General features: G+C 49.6%; 1 protein-coding gene across 1 annotated transcript in view; it reads left to right on the top strand.

Moving 5' to 3' along the window:
• Window positions 1-15,630, top strand: part of Rgs9 (regulator of G protein signaling 9) — a 72,944-nt gene that overhangs the window by 4,530 nt on the left and 52,784 nt on the right. The window contains exons 3-4 of the mRNA XM_077801004.1: window positions 2,638-2,712; window positions 13,980-14,076. Of these exons, the coding sequence (XP_077657130.1) occupies window positions 2,656-2,712; window positions 13,980-14,076 (154 nt within the window). The 5' untranslated portion in view covers window positions 2,638-2,655. The remainder of the gene's footprint in view (window positions 1-2,637; window positions 2,713-13,979; window positions 14,077-15,630) is intronic.

Here is a 15,630-nt window from a genome sequence, read left to right as displayed (position 1 = left end):
TGATCTTGTCCTCCACTCAGCCTGGATGAGGGTACTCTTCTACAAAGCCTTGTATTGTGTCGTCTGGATCCCCATCAGATTTTGTTTTATGCCTTTTTGTGTGTGTGTGTGCAAGTATTCTCCCCACCATGCCCACCAAATGAGATCCTTGGTGAGGACTGGGTCGTATTCTACTTTGAATTCCAGACTCTAGCACAATGCTTGGCAGAAAGTGTTTGCTGTTTAAAATAAATATGGGAATGATATCCATCCCCACCCCACTTCCAGGACACTTCCTAAACCTTTACCACCACATTATACACTGGGCCCTTTTAGTTGCAAGACAAAGAGACTCAGACAGGAAGATGCCCTTAGCCTTGGAAGGGCTCTGACCCAGCTTAGCTTGGCTGCTCTTGGCTTGTGCAATTTATTTGCTTCCCTTTCCTCCTCCTCCTCCTCCTCCTTCTCCTCCTCCTCCTCCTCCCCCTCTTCTACTGCTACTACTACCACCACCAGGGATTGAACGCAGGGGCATTTTACCACTGAGCCATCCCCAGCCCTTTTTATGTTGAGACAGGGTCTCTTTCAGTTGCTTAGGGTCTTGCTAAGTTGCTGAGGTTGGCCTTGAACTTGAGGTTCTTCTGCCTCCCCCTCCTGAGCTGCTGAAATTACGGATGTGCACCATGGTGCGTGGTGCCCAGCTGCTTCCCTTTTCTGATTGGCCCCCTCTACCCATCTTACATCTGCGGTCTCCTAACTTCAGCTTGCCTTTTTACCTTAGCTTTCTTTGGCCCTGACTTTACATCTCTCTGGCTTGACTTGACATTTGTAAAGGTAATAATCTATCAAGTTCACCTAAGCTTTTTGGATCCACATCATAGCCATATCATAGGCCAGGAACTGACCTCAGGGTTACATGTCCAGTATCCCTAAGGGTGGGTCCCACAAAACATGGTTGCTTGAAGAGCAGAGCACTATAGAAGAGGTAGGCAGGCCTTCTGAGATCTCTCCTATCCTATTACTGAGCAAAACTCCTCGTATTTTTGCCCCTCTTTGCTCCTGAATAATTTACATTTTCTCATCCTTCATATCAGAAAAGTCCCTTATCTTCTTCTCTCTTCTTAGGAATTAAAGGATTTAAGGCGTGTTTAAGCTGAAGGAACCTCAGGGGCTGTCTGCTTGCGCATGTTCTGTATGACATTAGGCACAAAAGATGCTCCGTGGACATACTTCCCGGACCTCTGAGACCTCCTCTGCACAGACAGACCCCTGCAGCATCCAGGTCCTCTGTATTGGAGGCTCTGAATCAGGGACTACTGGAAAGGTTCCACGGGGAACAAACCACAAACCCCTTGAAATTGTCCACAACCCTGAGTCAGTGTCGAATGTGTGCACGTGAGCACATCTTCCTGAGAGAATGTCAATAGCGCTCATCAGATCATTAAGGTAAATATTACCTAAAGGAAAAAAAATGGATAACAAACTCTACTTTAAAAGACATTGGCTGACTGTGCCTTCCTAAGGCAAAGCTCTACTCTTCCAAGTTTTATTGCTGCACTTAATGTCCACTCACCCAGTGTAAATAGGAGAAAGAACTTTTTATGACAAAGCTGAAGGGTCTTGATTACTTAGGGTCTTTAACCTTTTATTTTTCTAGAGATGAAAACACTAAAATAATTATGCATCAATTTAAGTTCGTCAGTTGTAACAGTCGTACCACTCTAGGTAGGGATGTTGATAAAGAAGGAAACTATAAATGTTCAGGGAGAGAACATATGGGAAATCTTTATACTACACCCTTCTGCTCAATTTTGTGGCAAATCTAAAAATGCTCCCAAAATGAAAAGTTTACTTAAAAATGGACAAACAAACCAGCCCAACACCAAGAATCAAAGAAGTAAAATATAATTTTCCCAAGGCTAGACAACTGGGTCAGTAGGCACTACAGCCTTCCTCTCTCTTCTTCACTTCTATATTTTAGCCATCATTTTACAAATTCCTGTTATTTTGTGTCCATAAGTCATCATTTCTGATCTCCCCCCCAAAAAAAACCCCAAAACAACAACAACAACAACAACAACAAAACATTCGTTTAGGGCCAAGCACTGTGTTACACATTTCTCCTTTGACAGGTAGGGGAATCTTTCTGTTGGATATTATTACCCATTGAAAAAAGATTTTACTTTTCTCATAACCATATTGATACTTGGAGATTTAAAGAAGTTGCCCAAGGTTGCCTAGCTGCTTAGGGGCAAAGAGGGTGCAGGAAAGCCTGGGTTTCCACCACGCTTTATTGATGAGGGTTTTCTCTCACTTTTGTACATAACTCCGCCCAGGTTAAAAGGCTCCCTCCTGAGGTCTCACCTGAGGCTCCGCGGGGGTACAGGTAGGATAGGACGCCGCCCCCTGGTGGCAGGTGCGCGCCCTTGCAGCGCATGCTAATGAGCCCGCGGCGCCGCTCGCTGATTGGCTGGCGCGGATTCCAGCTGCTTTGCAAGTCGGCGGGTGCGAGGGAGAGTCGAGGGGCCGCGGGCGGCAGCCGGAGCTCTGCGCGCTCCCCGCCCCGCGCATCACGGTCGACGCCCAGGCTGGGCGGGCCAGGCTGCCTGGCTAACTTGGGGCTTTCCCTCTTCTCTCCCATTTGTGTTGTGGTGGTAGATCCATCCAGGGTCCAGGATGACGATCCGACACCAGGGCCAGCAGTACAGGCCGAGGATGGCATTTCTCCAAAAGGTAACCCGGGTGCCCACACCTGGGCCCTGGCGCAGGTGGGCGGGGTCCGAGTCTGGGGAGAGTCCGAGGATGAGCGGGGCAGGAGTGGCGGGGCATCCCTTTGGGGCGGTTCGCGCCGCTAGATGGTATGAAATGACTTATCTGCTTTGTGTGTTGCTCCTAAAGACTATAATAATGAGGGTTTCGTGGAAACTGTTTGTAGTGGAGAATCTGGAGCCAGCTATGATGGTCTGCCCGAGGCTGGAAACAACCTGTTACTCGGAGAGGAGGGTGCCAGAGGCAGTTCAGCAGAGGCTGTGAGGTTTGACACAACCTGCCGGTATTGTTGTAAGACATCCGGATGATAAATCAACATTTCTTTTGGCCATGTTTTTCTGATCCTAATACTGCAGGATTATAAAATAAGTATGTTTGTGGGTATACATAGACGATGAAAACGATGTGATCAAGGCCACCCTGTTTACAATGTGCAGAGAGCCCTCCTTTGTGGATGGGCACTTGAATCTCCCTCTGACAGTGGCTGGCAGCAACATCAGAACCTTGTCCCGTCTGTTGTAAATGCTTTCTCAGACCAAGTGACCGGGCACAGGGTGTCCATTCTGGATGGACACGGAGGGTGGTGATGGTGGTGGTGGAGAGCACTTGGAGAGTGATGTGTTTGGGGATGAAGTGGTTCATTTTGTTCTGGGCTTTTGAGATAGCGAGTGTGGGAAGAGATCGACAGAGGATTAGGTCCCAGGTCACCCGTCTGCCCTTCCCAAGCGCAGCCACTTTTTGCGGCCGGCCGTGTGGTGTGCATCCTCTTAGGCTTATCCTGTTGAGTAGAATTAGCTGAATGCTTTTGACAAGCTGGGCCCTGCCCTGAGCCCCAGAAGCTAAGCAAATTGGCGTAGTCAGTGACCAACCGTTTCAATTTGCTAAATGTGTTAAAGCCTGGACAATCCTGGGCACACCAGGACAGTTGTCACGCTCTGTCCACTGAGAGTGGCTGAATGTTGTCCTGCCGGAAAAGAACCAAAAAGCCAGTATCACAGATGCCAGTTCCTCAAAGCCAAAGAAACTGCCTAAGTCCAGTGTCTGAGAGCCCGACACCATCTTCTGGGTTTTATCCCTGGACTGCTTTCGTCTCCCACGCAGGGCAGCTCTGACTTGGGGACTCAGAGAATAATTTTTCCCGAGATGTTCAGCTTGCTTTTATTGAATCTTGGGCATTCTTTTCCATCAAGATGGAAGAGAATCTAGTAGATTCTTCTCTCTTTACCTGGTGTCTTGCTTTCAGCCTCCCCTTCTTCACCCCAGCCTCTCCTTCCGTTTCAGCCCCCCTCACCTCCACCCCAGCCTCCCCTCCTCCACGCTAGTCTCCTTCCTCCACCCTGGCCTCTGCTCTCACCCCACTTTCCCCTTCCCACTCGATGTACCCCTCCTCCATGGCATTCTTCATACAACCACTGTTTTCCTTTCCCAAACCTACGATGACCTCCTTCACCCAAAACCCTAAGTGGCTTCCCACGCTCAGGATTCCATCCACCCTTCTCAGTGTGGCCACTCATGACGCTGCTCTTGCCCCCTGCTCCAGCCTCTCTCTCCAGCTTTCCCTTCCCCTGCCCTCCACCCCCAGGAGTGGAAGACCAGGAGAGTTTAGGATGCTTCTCAGGGGCTCTTGACTCAGTGACTTCCCCTGCTCTCCGGGAGTCTGTCCCATGCCCCTTCATGTACCAGCTTCCTCTAAGTCCTATCTCCCCTCTGCCAACCTCCCTCTCCTCCTCTTCTCATGCCCCACTCCCAGCCACTCCTCGGTGAAGGCGGGTTCTGTTGACCCTTCAGCAGAGTGACCTTCTTTGTGCCTACAGACCCTGCTCCACCTCCAGTATATTTTTTTTTCTTTGCCTCATGCCATCCACAACCCTGTCTGCTGCATATTCTGAGTCCCTTGATCACGTCACAGATTTCCTAAAGAGAGAGCAGGGCAAAAGGCTGCAAGACAGGTGTCGGGAGCCTGTGCCAGGGGACTCTTAGCAATGCACCAGCCTGGGCACCCCAGGACAGTCGTCGCACTCTGTCCACCTTCTGGAGGTAACGTCTAGCCTTCTGGAGAAGCCTGAAATGTGCCCCGGGTGCAGGTGTCATTCTCCACCGGTTCAAAGCCTATGCGTGTTCCTGGCAGAGGACTCACGTTCCTCCTCTCATCTGTTCCGTCAGACAGTGGGGAGGGTCACTGTTCTATGGAGGAAGAAGTTGACACTTGGAGAAGTTAAGCCACTTGCCAGTCATACAGTCACAAAGTGATGGAACCAGGAAAAAAAATACAGGACTGGCCACCACCTGTCCCCAAAGCGATACAGTGCTGTGAAATTCCCCATGATGTGGGTCAGAGTGTGGTGTCTGTGGGAAGACCTGGCTCAGTGTGTCTGGGGGACACAGAGCTGAGGACTGAAGAACACATAGGAGGGTATTCCAAGCAGAGAGGGGGAAGGATGTTCCAGGAGAGGGAACAGCATGGGCTGAGGCAGGGAGGCTTGGGAAACCCGGTGGGTCTGAGGATGGGTTGTTCTGTGATGGATGGAGTTTGGAGGGGAGGGGAGAGGAGTGTGGAAAGGTAGGTGAGACAGAGGGGACCACAGTGGGTCCTTGGAAACTTTTGAAGGTGGTTTGCTTTTTGACAGATTTGCAAATTAAGAAGACCCCTGGTGTGAATAAGAGGATGGAAGGGATGTCTTCTTTTTTCCTGAGCTAGGAGAGTTCACTCAAGGTCTCCTGTGCCTCCCCCAACTCCAGCTACCCCGGACATGGCGGTGTCTCACACTGGGGAGAGCAGAGCTCGTCAAGGGCTCTTCCCTCTGCGACTCCTAAGGCTCTTGCATTGTGTGCTCACCTCAAGCTCCACCCGGGGGAGACTGCCCCTCAGCCCAGACGCTGCCCACCTGTGATGCCTGGGCTGGTTTAGGATGTGGTGGGAAGAGATGGAGGGCCAGCCTGCCCAGGGGCTTTGCTGGGGGTTTAGCTGAGGACACACAGGGGACTGATGACACAGCTGAGTGGACTCTTGTGGCTCCAGCACCGTGGGCTTTAGTTCTGGTGCTGGACCATGTCCCAGCGGGTTCCAGTTACCGGGATTCACTATGGGACTGACTTTTTTGGAGAAAGAAGCCTCTTGAGATGATTTGAATTTCCTGGGTGGTTCCATTTCTCTCCTCCTCCTCCTCCTCCTCCTCCTCCTCCTCCTCCTCCTCCTCCTCTTCTTTTTGCTTGAGAAGGAGGAATACTGAATATTTTGCTGAAGAAGAACACTGACCACCTGGGAAGAAAGTGGTATCCCTTGCTTGTATCATTCCTCCATTCAGTGCAGATAATGGAGCACTGACGTCCCAGTGTTGAGGATACCAAGGAGGTTAGAGTCTCTGGAGACAGACAGATGTGTAAATTAGGAGAAAAACACGTTCCATGCACCATGGCAAACACTGTTGGAGGCTCCACCAAGGGGTAGAGGTCAGCTCCACCTGGGGAGTGGGGTGGGAATCAGGGCAGGTTTCTCGGGGGGAACTGCAACGGAGTCGAGTTATGAAAAACGAGTCTTTTGTTTTTGGCAGGAGAATGGGAAGATGAGTGACATTTTAGACAGGTACAAAACACAAACGTGTGAAATAGTCTGGTGGTTTTGGAGGCTGCTCAGTGGTCAGGAGTGCTGACTCAGAGAGGGCAGAAGAAGTGTTTGGGTTTGGGACAGCAGGGCTGGTAGGTGAGAAGGGCCCAGAACCGAAGGGCTTCTTATGACATGCTGAGGATTTGATGCTCTATGTGTTTAACAAGAAGCTCTCTGATGTCAACCAGGGATGGATATGATGAGGTGATTCACATTCGAGAAGGATGATTCTGATGAGACAGTGTGAGGCTTTCCAACTCTGGATGTACCTTTAAAAATGTCAATACCAAGTCACTTAGAGTTTCAGATTACGCTGGCCAGGCCTGGGGTGGGGCTCAAGCAATTTTTTTTTTTTTGTATTGGAGATGAACCCGGGGCACTTTATAACAGAGTTACACCCCCAGCCCTTTTTATTATTATTATTATTTTTGAGACAGATTCTTGTCCAGTTGCTTAGGGCCTCAATATCAGACTTGCTGATCTGATCTTGAACTTACAATCCTCCTGTTTCAGCCTCCTGAGTTGCTGGGATTCCAGGTATGCCCCACTGCACCCGGCAAACATTGGTCTTTGAAAGAAAGCTTCCCAGGCAGTTTGAAGTGCAGCACAGATGACATTCCTTGAGGACATTGGGCAATGTGTAGATGCACTGGGGGATTATTACAACTGGGGCTTTTATTGGCATCTAGTGGGTAGAGACCAGAGATGCCAACATCCAACAATGCACTGAACGGCCCCTAAGCAAAAAGTGATCCTGCTGAAAATGTTGGTGGGGCTGTGGTTGAGGGCCCCTGGGCCAGGGGACACGCGGGAGGCTGGAGGCAGGTGCCAGTGAAGAGCCAGAACCTGACGGTCCAGGAGGGGGTTAGCAGACATTCATGAGGCCGGATTTAATGGGCAGAAAAGAGATGTGTGAAATACAAAAGCACAGTCCCTGGGAAGTCACCCATCACTGTTGGTGGCTGGGGTCATCACACAGGGGCCACGGCATGGTGCAGGCTGGGGTGGGCTGGCCACTGACTCCTTGTGGCTGGGCTTATTAGAAAGAGCTCACCCTCCCGTGAGAACAATAGCTGTCGTGAGGTCACCTCCCCCATCTCGATATGGGGAAGTCATGATTATTACTGTTCCCCTGGGAACCTTCTCCAGCTTAAAGGAAAATTCCAGCCCCTGAGATCTTCTGCAGTGAGTGACAGCTTCTTAATTCCTGGAGCAGCGTGGGCCTGGTGGGTGGGATGTCAAAGCCAGCGTTTCTGATCCCTTCACGATGTCAGGGTCCGGGGCACACCTGCAGTCACGCATCCCAGAGAAGAACTGTGGGGCTGATATCGCCCCTCCCCCCGCACCCCCAATGCAGGGCCTGCCGGGGCTCGGGGGTAGTCTGATTGTGTGGCATTTATGTGTTGCTTGGGAACACGATGGGGCTGATTCTTCATCTCGTGAGGAGCTGGGAGCTGATGTGGCTTGGAAGAGGGGCACTGATGTTCAAGGGCGGGGAAGGCCGTGGCTCGTTCTCATCTCCAGAGGGATGCCCCGCAGGTCATAGGAGGCTGGTAGGAAAGTTTGCAGCAGTTTGGAGAAGAAAGGCCAGGCTTTTCTGAACAACATGGGAAGCAACTGAGTCTGTCTTCTCTGTGGGGAAGGGGTTTTTCTGATTCAGGATAGAAAAGAGTCTGTATGAGTCAGCTCAGGTTGCCATAACAAAGCACCACAGGCTGGGTGGCTTAAACAACAGAAATTTATTTATTTTTTTTCACAGTTCTGAAGGCTGGAAGTCTGAGAGCAAGTTGTGGTAGGGTTGTTTTAATCTGAGGACTCTCTCCTTGGCCTGTTTTCTCTGAGTCTTCATGTCATCTTTCCTACTAGTGCCTTCCAAACCTATATAGGATTAGGGCCGTCCACATGACCTCATTTCACCTTAAAGACCCTTTTCCCCCCAAACAATCACATTCTGAGGTATGGGGGGGTAAGGATTTCACAATATGAACTTGAGGGAGCTGGGAGCGGTCACAATTCAGTGTCTGACAGCATTTCTCAGTGCCATGAGTTAGAATCCTGCCATTTCCTGCTCAGGTGATTGAAGAGACCACTCACAAGAATTTGCATCAAGAAAAGTCTGAAGAAAATCGATTGGAAACTCAGCATGCTGAACTCCCTCAAAACGTTCCCAAGGTCCATGTGAGGCCCCCTCCCACACAGCTCCTTCTTTCTGTGAAGGGTGACACACCTGCTGGAAAGAAATCTGACTCCTCTCATTGTGTTTTTAAAATAACTCTCATTATTCCTCCTCTGAAAGTTATTTTCGAACCCTTTATCATAATTTTTTTTTTTAAATGCAAAGACAAAGAATCAACTCTGACTTTCGAGAATCTCAGGTTTCTAACTTCCAAGGTGGGATTCCATATGGGCCCCCTATTTCCACAAAATGCTGTTGTTTCACCTCATAAAAATATTTAAAATGAATACAGCCTTTCTTCTGGCAGCTAATATGAGAGAGGGGAGTCTTGAAGTTTGACATTAGAAAATCCAGGAATTCTTGGAATACCACATAAATCCAAGATGCGTCGTTGGCTAAGAACTCGGAGAAGAGTCCCTTCCACAGCCCTCAGATTTATATGGGCTTTCAGGCCACTATCTCCCCTGGCCATCCCCAGGGGCAGCAGCAGCCTCCCAGCCTCTCTGCAGCACCTGCCTGTCTCTTTGCTTCTCTGTCTCCTGCCACCCCTCCTGTCTGACCCGTGGCTGGAGACTCTGACAAGCTCTGACCTTGCAGAAGGCTAAGGGCTGTAAGTTCCAGTGGATCTGAAATGAACATCCTCCATTCCAGACAATCCCGTGAGCCAGGACCGCCTGCAGATGAAGCCTGCGGTCTGTCTTGCTCAGGGAGTCCCCGATGTTGCTTGGGTCTTGCTAGCCGGCTGAGTCACTCTGTGCCTGGGAGCGGTCTTGATCGTGACCTGATCTCAGCCCATTTCTTAGAGATTTGGATTCAAAAGCAAATGCTGGTTTTGCATCAAAGACGGAACTAGTAAATCCCACCCCTCAGCCTTGAGTTGGGACCTTGTCCCACACTCCTGGAAAGGCAAGAAGCCTTCCAGGTGCAGGAAGGAGTAGACTGTAGAGGGAAGAGGAAAGGCACAGGGAGAGTGTTTGCAATTCAGGGCTTCCTGGAATGACCTTTACCTTGCATACAGCTGGGTCAGTCTCTCTTTTTTAATTTTAATTTCAATTTCATTTTATTGTGGTAAGACCACTTAGCAGGAGATCTACCCTTTTAATAAATTTTAAATGTACAGTACAGCATTATTAACTACAAGTATTATATTGTACAGCAGATTTCTAGAACTTATTTGTCATAGCTGAAATTTTTATATTCATTGATTAGAAAGTTCTCATTCCCTTTCCCACCAGCCCCTGGCAAACACCATTCTGGGAATTTGCCTGTTTTTAAGGACCTCATAAATTTGGACCAGGAGGCATTTGTCCTCTAGTCTGGCTCATTTCGTGAACTGTAATGACCCACAGTTCATGCATATTGTGGATGGCAGAATTTTCTTCTTATGTGCCTCTAAGTTATCTTTGTCCATTTGTCTTCGGGCACGTAGGTGGTTTCCACACCTCAGCTTTTGCAGTGAACACGGAGGGCAGACCCTTCTTCTAGTCCTGATTTCAGTTCTTTGGGATCTCTATGCCCAGAGGCAGGACTGTTGAATCTCTTTCTGTTATTTTGGGGGTATATCCAAACTACTTCCCACAGTGGTGACATCAGTTTCCCTCCCACCCACGGTGTGCAAGGATTCCCAATCCACCCTTTCACCTGAAGCTCAGGCCTCTCCACGCCACCGGCCCTTGGAGGGCACCACACCATCCTCCTCTCCTGGCTGTTACGCCCATCAGTGCCTTCTTATTTCTTGGTGTATAATTTAGTCTGTGGTTGGAATCTCATAAATACTTACTTCATGCATAGCTTTGTCCTAAATGCTTTAAATGCTTAATTTCATTTAATCTTAACAACATCTCTATGATAATATAGGTGCTATTGCAATCTCTATTCTACACAAATGAGTCTTAGTGGAATTTACCGAAGGCCTCTAGCATCTTAACTGGGGCAGGGATTTGAACTGAGCTCTCTCTGAATCCAGACTCTTTGCTTTTATATTTGTTAATTCTCAAGACAGGGTCTCCTTATGTTGTTCAGGCTGGTCTCAAACTCCTGGGCTTAAGCGATCTTCCATCTCAGCCTCCTGAGTGCTGAGTCTGTAGATGTGCGCCATGGTGCCTGCCCTCTTGATTTTCACATACTTGTCTCTGCAACTCCCCAAGGACTGGGAGTATGCCTTTTACCTTGCTGTATCCCCTACGGCGTAGGTGCTCAAGAAGTACCTGATTTTGTTTGAGTAGCAGAACCGGGTTTTTATTCCTGGACATCTGAACATGGCGGTGCATGCAAAGTTTAAAAAATGCATTAATCGTATGAATGCTGCTGATGTTTTCTTTTGAGATGGGATCTTGCTAAGTTGACCAGGCTGGCCTCAAAGTGGTAATCCCCCTGCGTCAGCCTCCTGGGTAGCTGGGATTACAGTGCTCAGTGTGCTACTATTAATGATGATAACAACTAACATGTGTGTCTCCTTATAAAGCATACATCTTTATGCTTACACAAGTTGAGCATCTTTAGAGGGAAAATGAGAAATCTCGAATGCTTCGGATTCTGAAACATTTTGAGCATGAACATGATCGATACCACAAGTGGAACAGTCCACGTCGAAACTTGTTTTGTGTACAAAATTATTAAAATACTATATAAAATCACCTTCTAGCATTTGCACAGGGTGTATATGTACACCATAAATACAACTATATGTATGAGGGGTAAATGAAACCTAAGTGTATTCACTTGGATCCTACCCCTCAAACATTGCAGTATGTGCAAATATTCTGAACCCCTTCTCCCCCCAAAAAAGAAATATGAAATCCCAAACACTTCTGGTCCCAGTATTTGGATAAGAGATACTCAATTTATCGTTATACATATGTAATATATATTTCTTCTTATAAAATGCTCTTGAGCAGTTACTTAATTGGATTCCATGAGATTACAAAATCACATCTGTTAGTGGGATGCGTACTACCTTGGTCCCTATTTTTATGACGGAGGCAGGAGATTCAGAGAGGTCACTGTGTTGCCCCAAATCCTTCAGTTGGGAGAGAAAGAAACTCCACAGGGGATGTGGGACCCTGGGGTTCACCTTCGAATGATAAAAGGCCCTTCCTGAAGTTCATTGTCATGGGCTGTAGGGGGTTGGGGTGCTATTTCCTGAAATGAAAGGAGAAAAATGAGGACATCACCAAGTCAGTTAAATTGAGGGGAAGCAGGTCAGTTGGGGTGCTCTTTTTCTTTGGGCACCGGCTAGGATGTGGACAGGCTGGTCTGAGGTGCAGCCCTCCCTGAGGATCTGTCCAGCTGAGCGCTGGGCCAGGGGCCGGGGGAGGTTTCTCGTTCGCTTGCTGGTGCCTATTCTGAGCCCCTGCTCCTGCTGGGACACCCACCCTCCTTTCTAATTCCTGCTGCCCACGTCCTGCTCACCTTTTTAAGGTCCTCTTTGGGAGCGCTGCTGATATCGTGAACTGGCCTTCTTCACTGTGCCTCCTGAGCTGCCCTGTCGTCCTGTGCGGTAGCCCCCTTATCCATGGTTTGACTTTGTTGGTTGTTTCCCTGGTTCTAGGGACTGAACTCCGGAGGTTTCACTTCATTCCATTTGATATGCACAATCAACCTTGGCCTGAGAGAACCAAATGGAAAATTCCTATTTGGAGAGAAGAGAGAGGGAGGGCATTCACATAGCTGTTAGTATATTGTTAGAGTCGTTCTATTTTATCATTAGTCATTATTAATCTCTGATGGGCCTAATTCATACACTAAGCTTAGCCACAGGTGGGTTTGGATGGGGAAAACCACAGTAAACATGGGGTACATGATGCTGAGGATAATCAGAGCTGTCCTGTGGCCGTCTTCCTGAAGTTCAGTCTTCCCTGGAAGAATTTATCGATTTTCTTTGGCTTCCACACTCTCTTGGATGTTTATGACTCTGTAATTCATAGCTCTGACCCTTGTCCTTCTCAGCTTGGGGCAGCCATTTCCAGTCCCTTGCCGGCGGACACTGTGGGTGTCTCAGGGCCCCTTCACAGCTCACATACCAAAGCTGCAGCCTGTGCTTCCAGAAGGTGCTCCTCCCCTGCCCCCACCTTTCATAGTTTGCCTTGCTGGGATAGAACCCAGAGCCCTCGCTCACGCTAGGCGGGTGATCTACCGCTGAGCCACACCCACATCTCTCCTTCTTTTGCATTTTCTATTTTGCTCACTGGTAACTCTGGTCCTGTAGGTCATGACCTTGGCATTGTTCTCTGCCCTTTCACTGAACTACCGGATTCCTTGCAAGTGCAGATGACGCGGGCTTCCTGAGGGCTCTGAGAGTCTTGCCTCCTTCCATCTTCTCGCTGCTGCTTTCACGTACTTATTAATTCATGCATTGACTGTTTATGGAGTACCCTGTGTGTGCCAGGCACTCTCCCAGGCACTTGGAACACAGTAGCAAGCAACCACAGGCTAATGACAGGTGCTTACAGAGCTTACTTTCCAAGAGCAAGGGGATACACACGATAAGCCATTTAATAAACAGGCAAGTCACTTTGCAAGTTCGATGGGGAGTTCTATAGAAGTAAGCAGGGGATCAAGAGAGCCAACCATGGAGTTCAGAGTTGCAGCTCTGAGTTGGATCGTTGGCATGGGTCTCCTGGGGACCTCAGAGGAGAAGGAAGTGAGACCGTGAGATAAGTAGATCTTTTTGGAAGACTGGTCCAGGCAGAGGGAATAACTAGAGCAAAGGCCCTGTGGCAACATGTTTGATATTGTTGGGAGCAGCAGGGGGACCAATATGGAGGGAGCCTGTGGGGAGTGGTAAGACAAGAATCAGAAGAAGGGAGATCCCAACCATGTAGACCAGCAGAGTGACCTTGTCATTCACTCCAAGAGAAATAGCTGTGGCAGAGAATGGCCAAGCAGAGGGGGTCCGGGAATTATCCTAATTGGACTGGAAGCCTCATCTGGCTGCCTTGCTAAGAAGAAGCCAAGTGGCAGGCGGCAGGGGTGGAAGTCCAGCAGTCTACACCTGGACCATGCGGTGACTTTGAACGGGTCACCCCTCTGTCTTCCCATCTCAGTGTTCTTCTCTCTGTCACGGTCACATCTCCAAAATGCTCTCTGGCAATGGCCGCTTGAATAGAACCCACACCTGGAGGTGGCATGCGAGGCCCGCTATGATCTGCCCTCTCTCTGTTCTCTGTCCCTCTTGCTCATGGGACGCTGTCTTCCTCCGTGCCCTCACAGTGACATTGTTAAGGCCCATCTGCTCTTAAACGCCTCCCAGAATCTCCATGTCAGGAGGAATCTCTCCGGGCCTCCCAGCCGGGGAGGTGTCTGCGTCGGTGGGTGGTGGCATCCAAGCTGCCCGATGCCCTCGAGGTTCCTGTGCCCGATGGGATGCCCCAGCGTCCTCCTTTGTATCTTTGGATCCTGCTCAATGCCATGAAAAGCCTCTGAAATGACTTCTCTTGCTCTGTCTTGCAGATTGAAGCGCTTGTGAAGGACATGCAGAACCCAGAGACGGGGGTCAAGATGCAGAACCAGAGGGTCCTGGTCACCAGTGTCCCTCACGCCATGACAGGTGATGTAACTCGTGGCCTACCCTTGGCCTGGAACAGACCCCCCACAAAGGGGTTGGCAAACTTGGTCCCACAAGCCCCATGTGGCCCACAGTTGTATTTGTAAATAAAGTTTTATTGAAACGCATCCATGTCCATGCACCTAGGCATTGTCTACAGCCACTTTCACACCACACTGGGGGAGTGAAAATATCCACCACGCAGAGGCTGCGTCAGGAGCCACAGAGCTGAAATACCTACTCGCTCACTCTTTACAGAATAAGTTTTCTGATTCCTACAGTACAGTTTTCCTCTGCTGAAGGGTTAGGAAAGAAAGAGAAAAGGACTCAGGGGGTCACTTGAAGCCATTTCTCCCAAAAGGTCATCACAGAAGGCCTCGTGTCAGGTTTATGTTTTCTTGCTGTTCGTTTTATTTTAATGAAATCAGCAGGAAAACAAAGTGCTGTTTGGCAGAAAAAAAAAAAAAAAGTGGCTTTTGTCTTGCTCCACCCTTCCCCACCTTCTAATTCACACCTGGGCCTTCTGAGGTCCCCACAGGGATGGAGCTGCTGTCTCCTCCTTGTGTGTGAGTCCAGGGGCCTGCAGAGCATCACTGGGGGATATTGGCAGGAGGGAGGGCTGGACCGACAGAAGAATGCCTCTCGGTTGTTCAGTTACCTGTGCTTCATGACCTTGGCTTTGCAGGGACGAGTATGTGTCCCACTAAGGCTTGATGCCTGATGAAGCAGAGGGTGCTCAGACACAAGCCCAGGACTCGCCACTGTGCCGTGCTCAATGTGAGCTCGCCCTTGGCCCCACCTGTCACCTGGCCACGCACTTTTCACTCGGGGTGCCCTCGTCTTGCCTCCCCTTTCTGATTGCTTGGAGGAAGGGGTGCCCCTACCAGCAGTGCGTCACTCAGGTTTTCTTGAGTGCAAGCAACCAAAGATGGAAGCCTGGCTTGTGGAGGGGAAAGGGGGATGAGTGGAATGCCACAAGGCAGCTCAGGGAGGAGAGGAAATATGTGGGAAAGGGGGGACCAGAGCATCCCTGTGCACCCAAAGAGCAGGGGCCAGTGGGCATGCTTTTCAGGGTATCTCTGCTCTCCCCCATCTTTAAAGGGGCAGCCGAGGCACTGGTTCTTAAAGGCATCCCTGACCCTGTCCCCTCTCTGCTTCTGGGTGTCATGAATAATTTCTGGCTTGAATTCATTAATTCTGAACGGGGGGTGAGGGGACTTCGAGGAGAGGTGTCTTGTCTTGCTCCTCAGGTAATCTCAATGCTTAGCATGGCCATGTGCATCAAGGGTGGTTCCTAAAAGTTTTTCGATCATGTCGATGGGTCCTGGTCCTCCAGGTGGTGGGGGGAACCTTTGCAAAGGGCACTGACCCAGAGTCAGGCCCGCTGAGGTCAGATCCTTCAAGTGCCCTTCTAGCTCCGCAGCCCTAGCTGGTTATCTCATTCGGAAGCGGAAATAGCCATCCTTGTCCCAGAGACCGTTGGCGGGAATGAGGTGAGAGAGCGCTGCGTGAGGGCCCAGCTCGTGGCACATACTTGATGGGTGGGCCCCGTGCCGT

Source organism: Urocitellus parryii, chromosome 7 (assembly GCF_045843805.1).
Source record: "Urocitellus parryii isolate mUroPar1 chromosome 7, mUroPar1.hap1, whole genome shotgun sequence".
NCBI classification, from domain to species: Eukaryota; Metazoa; Chordata; class Mammalia; order Rodentia; family Sciuridae; genus Urocitellus; species Urocitellus parryii.
This window is presented reverse-complemented; position numbering and strand designations above follow the sequence as displayed.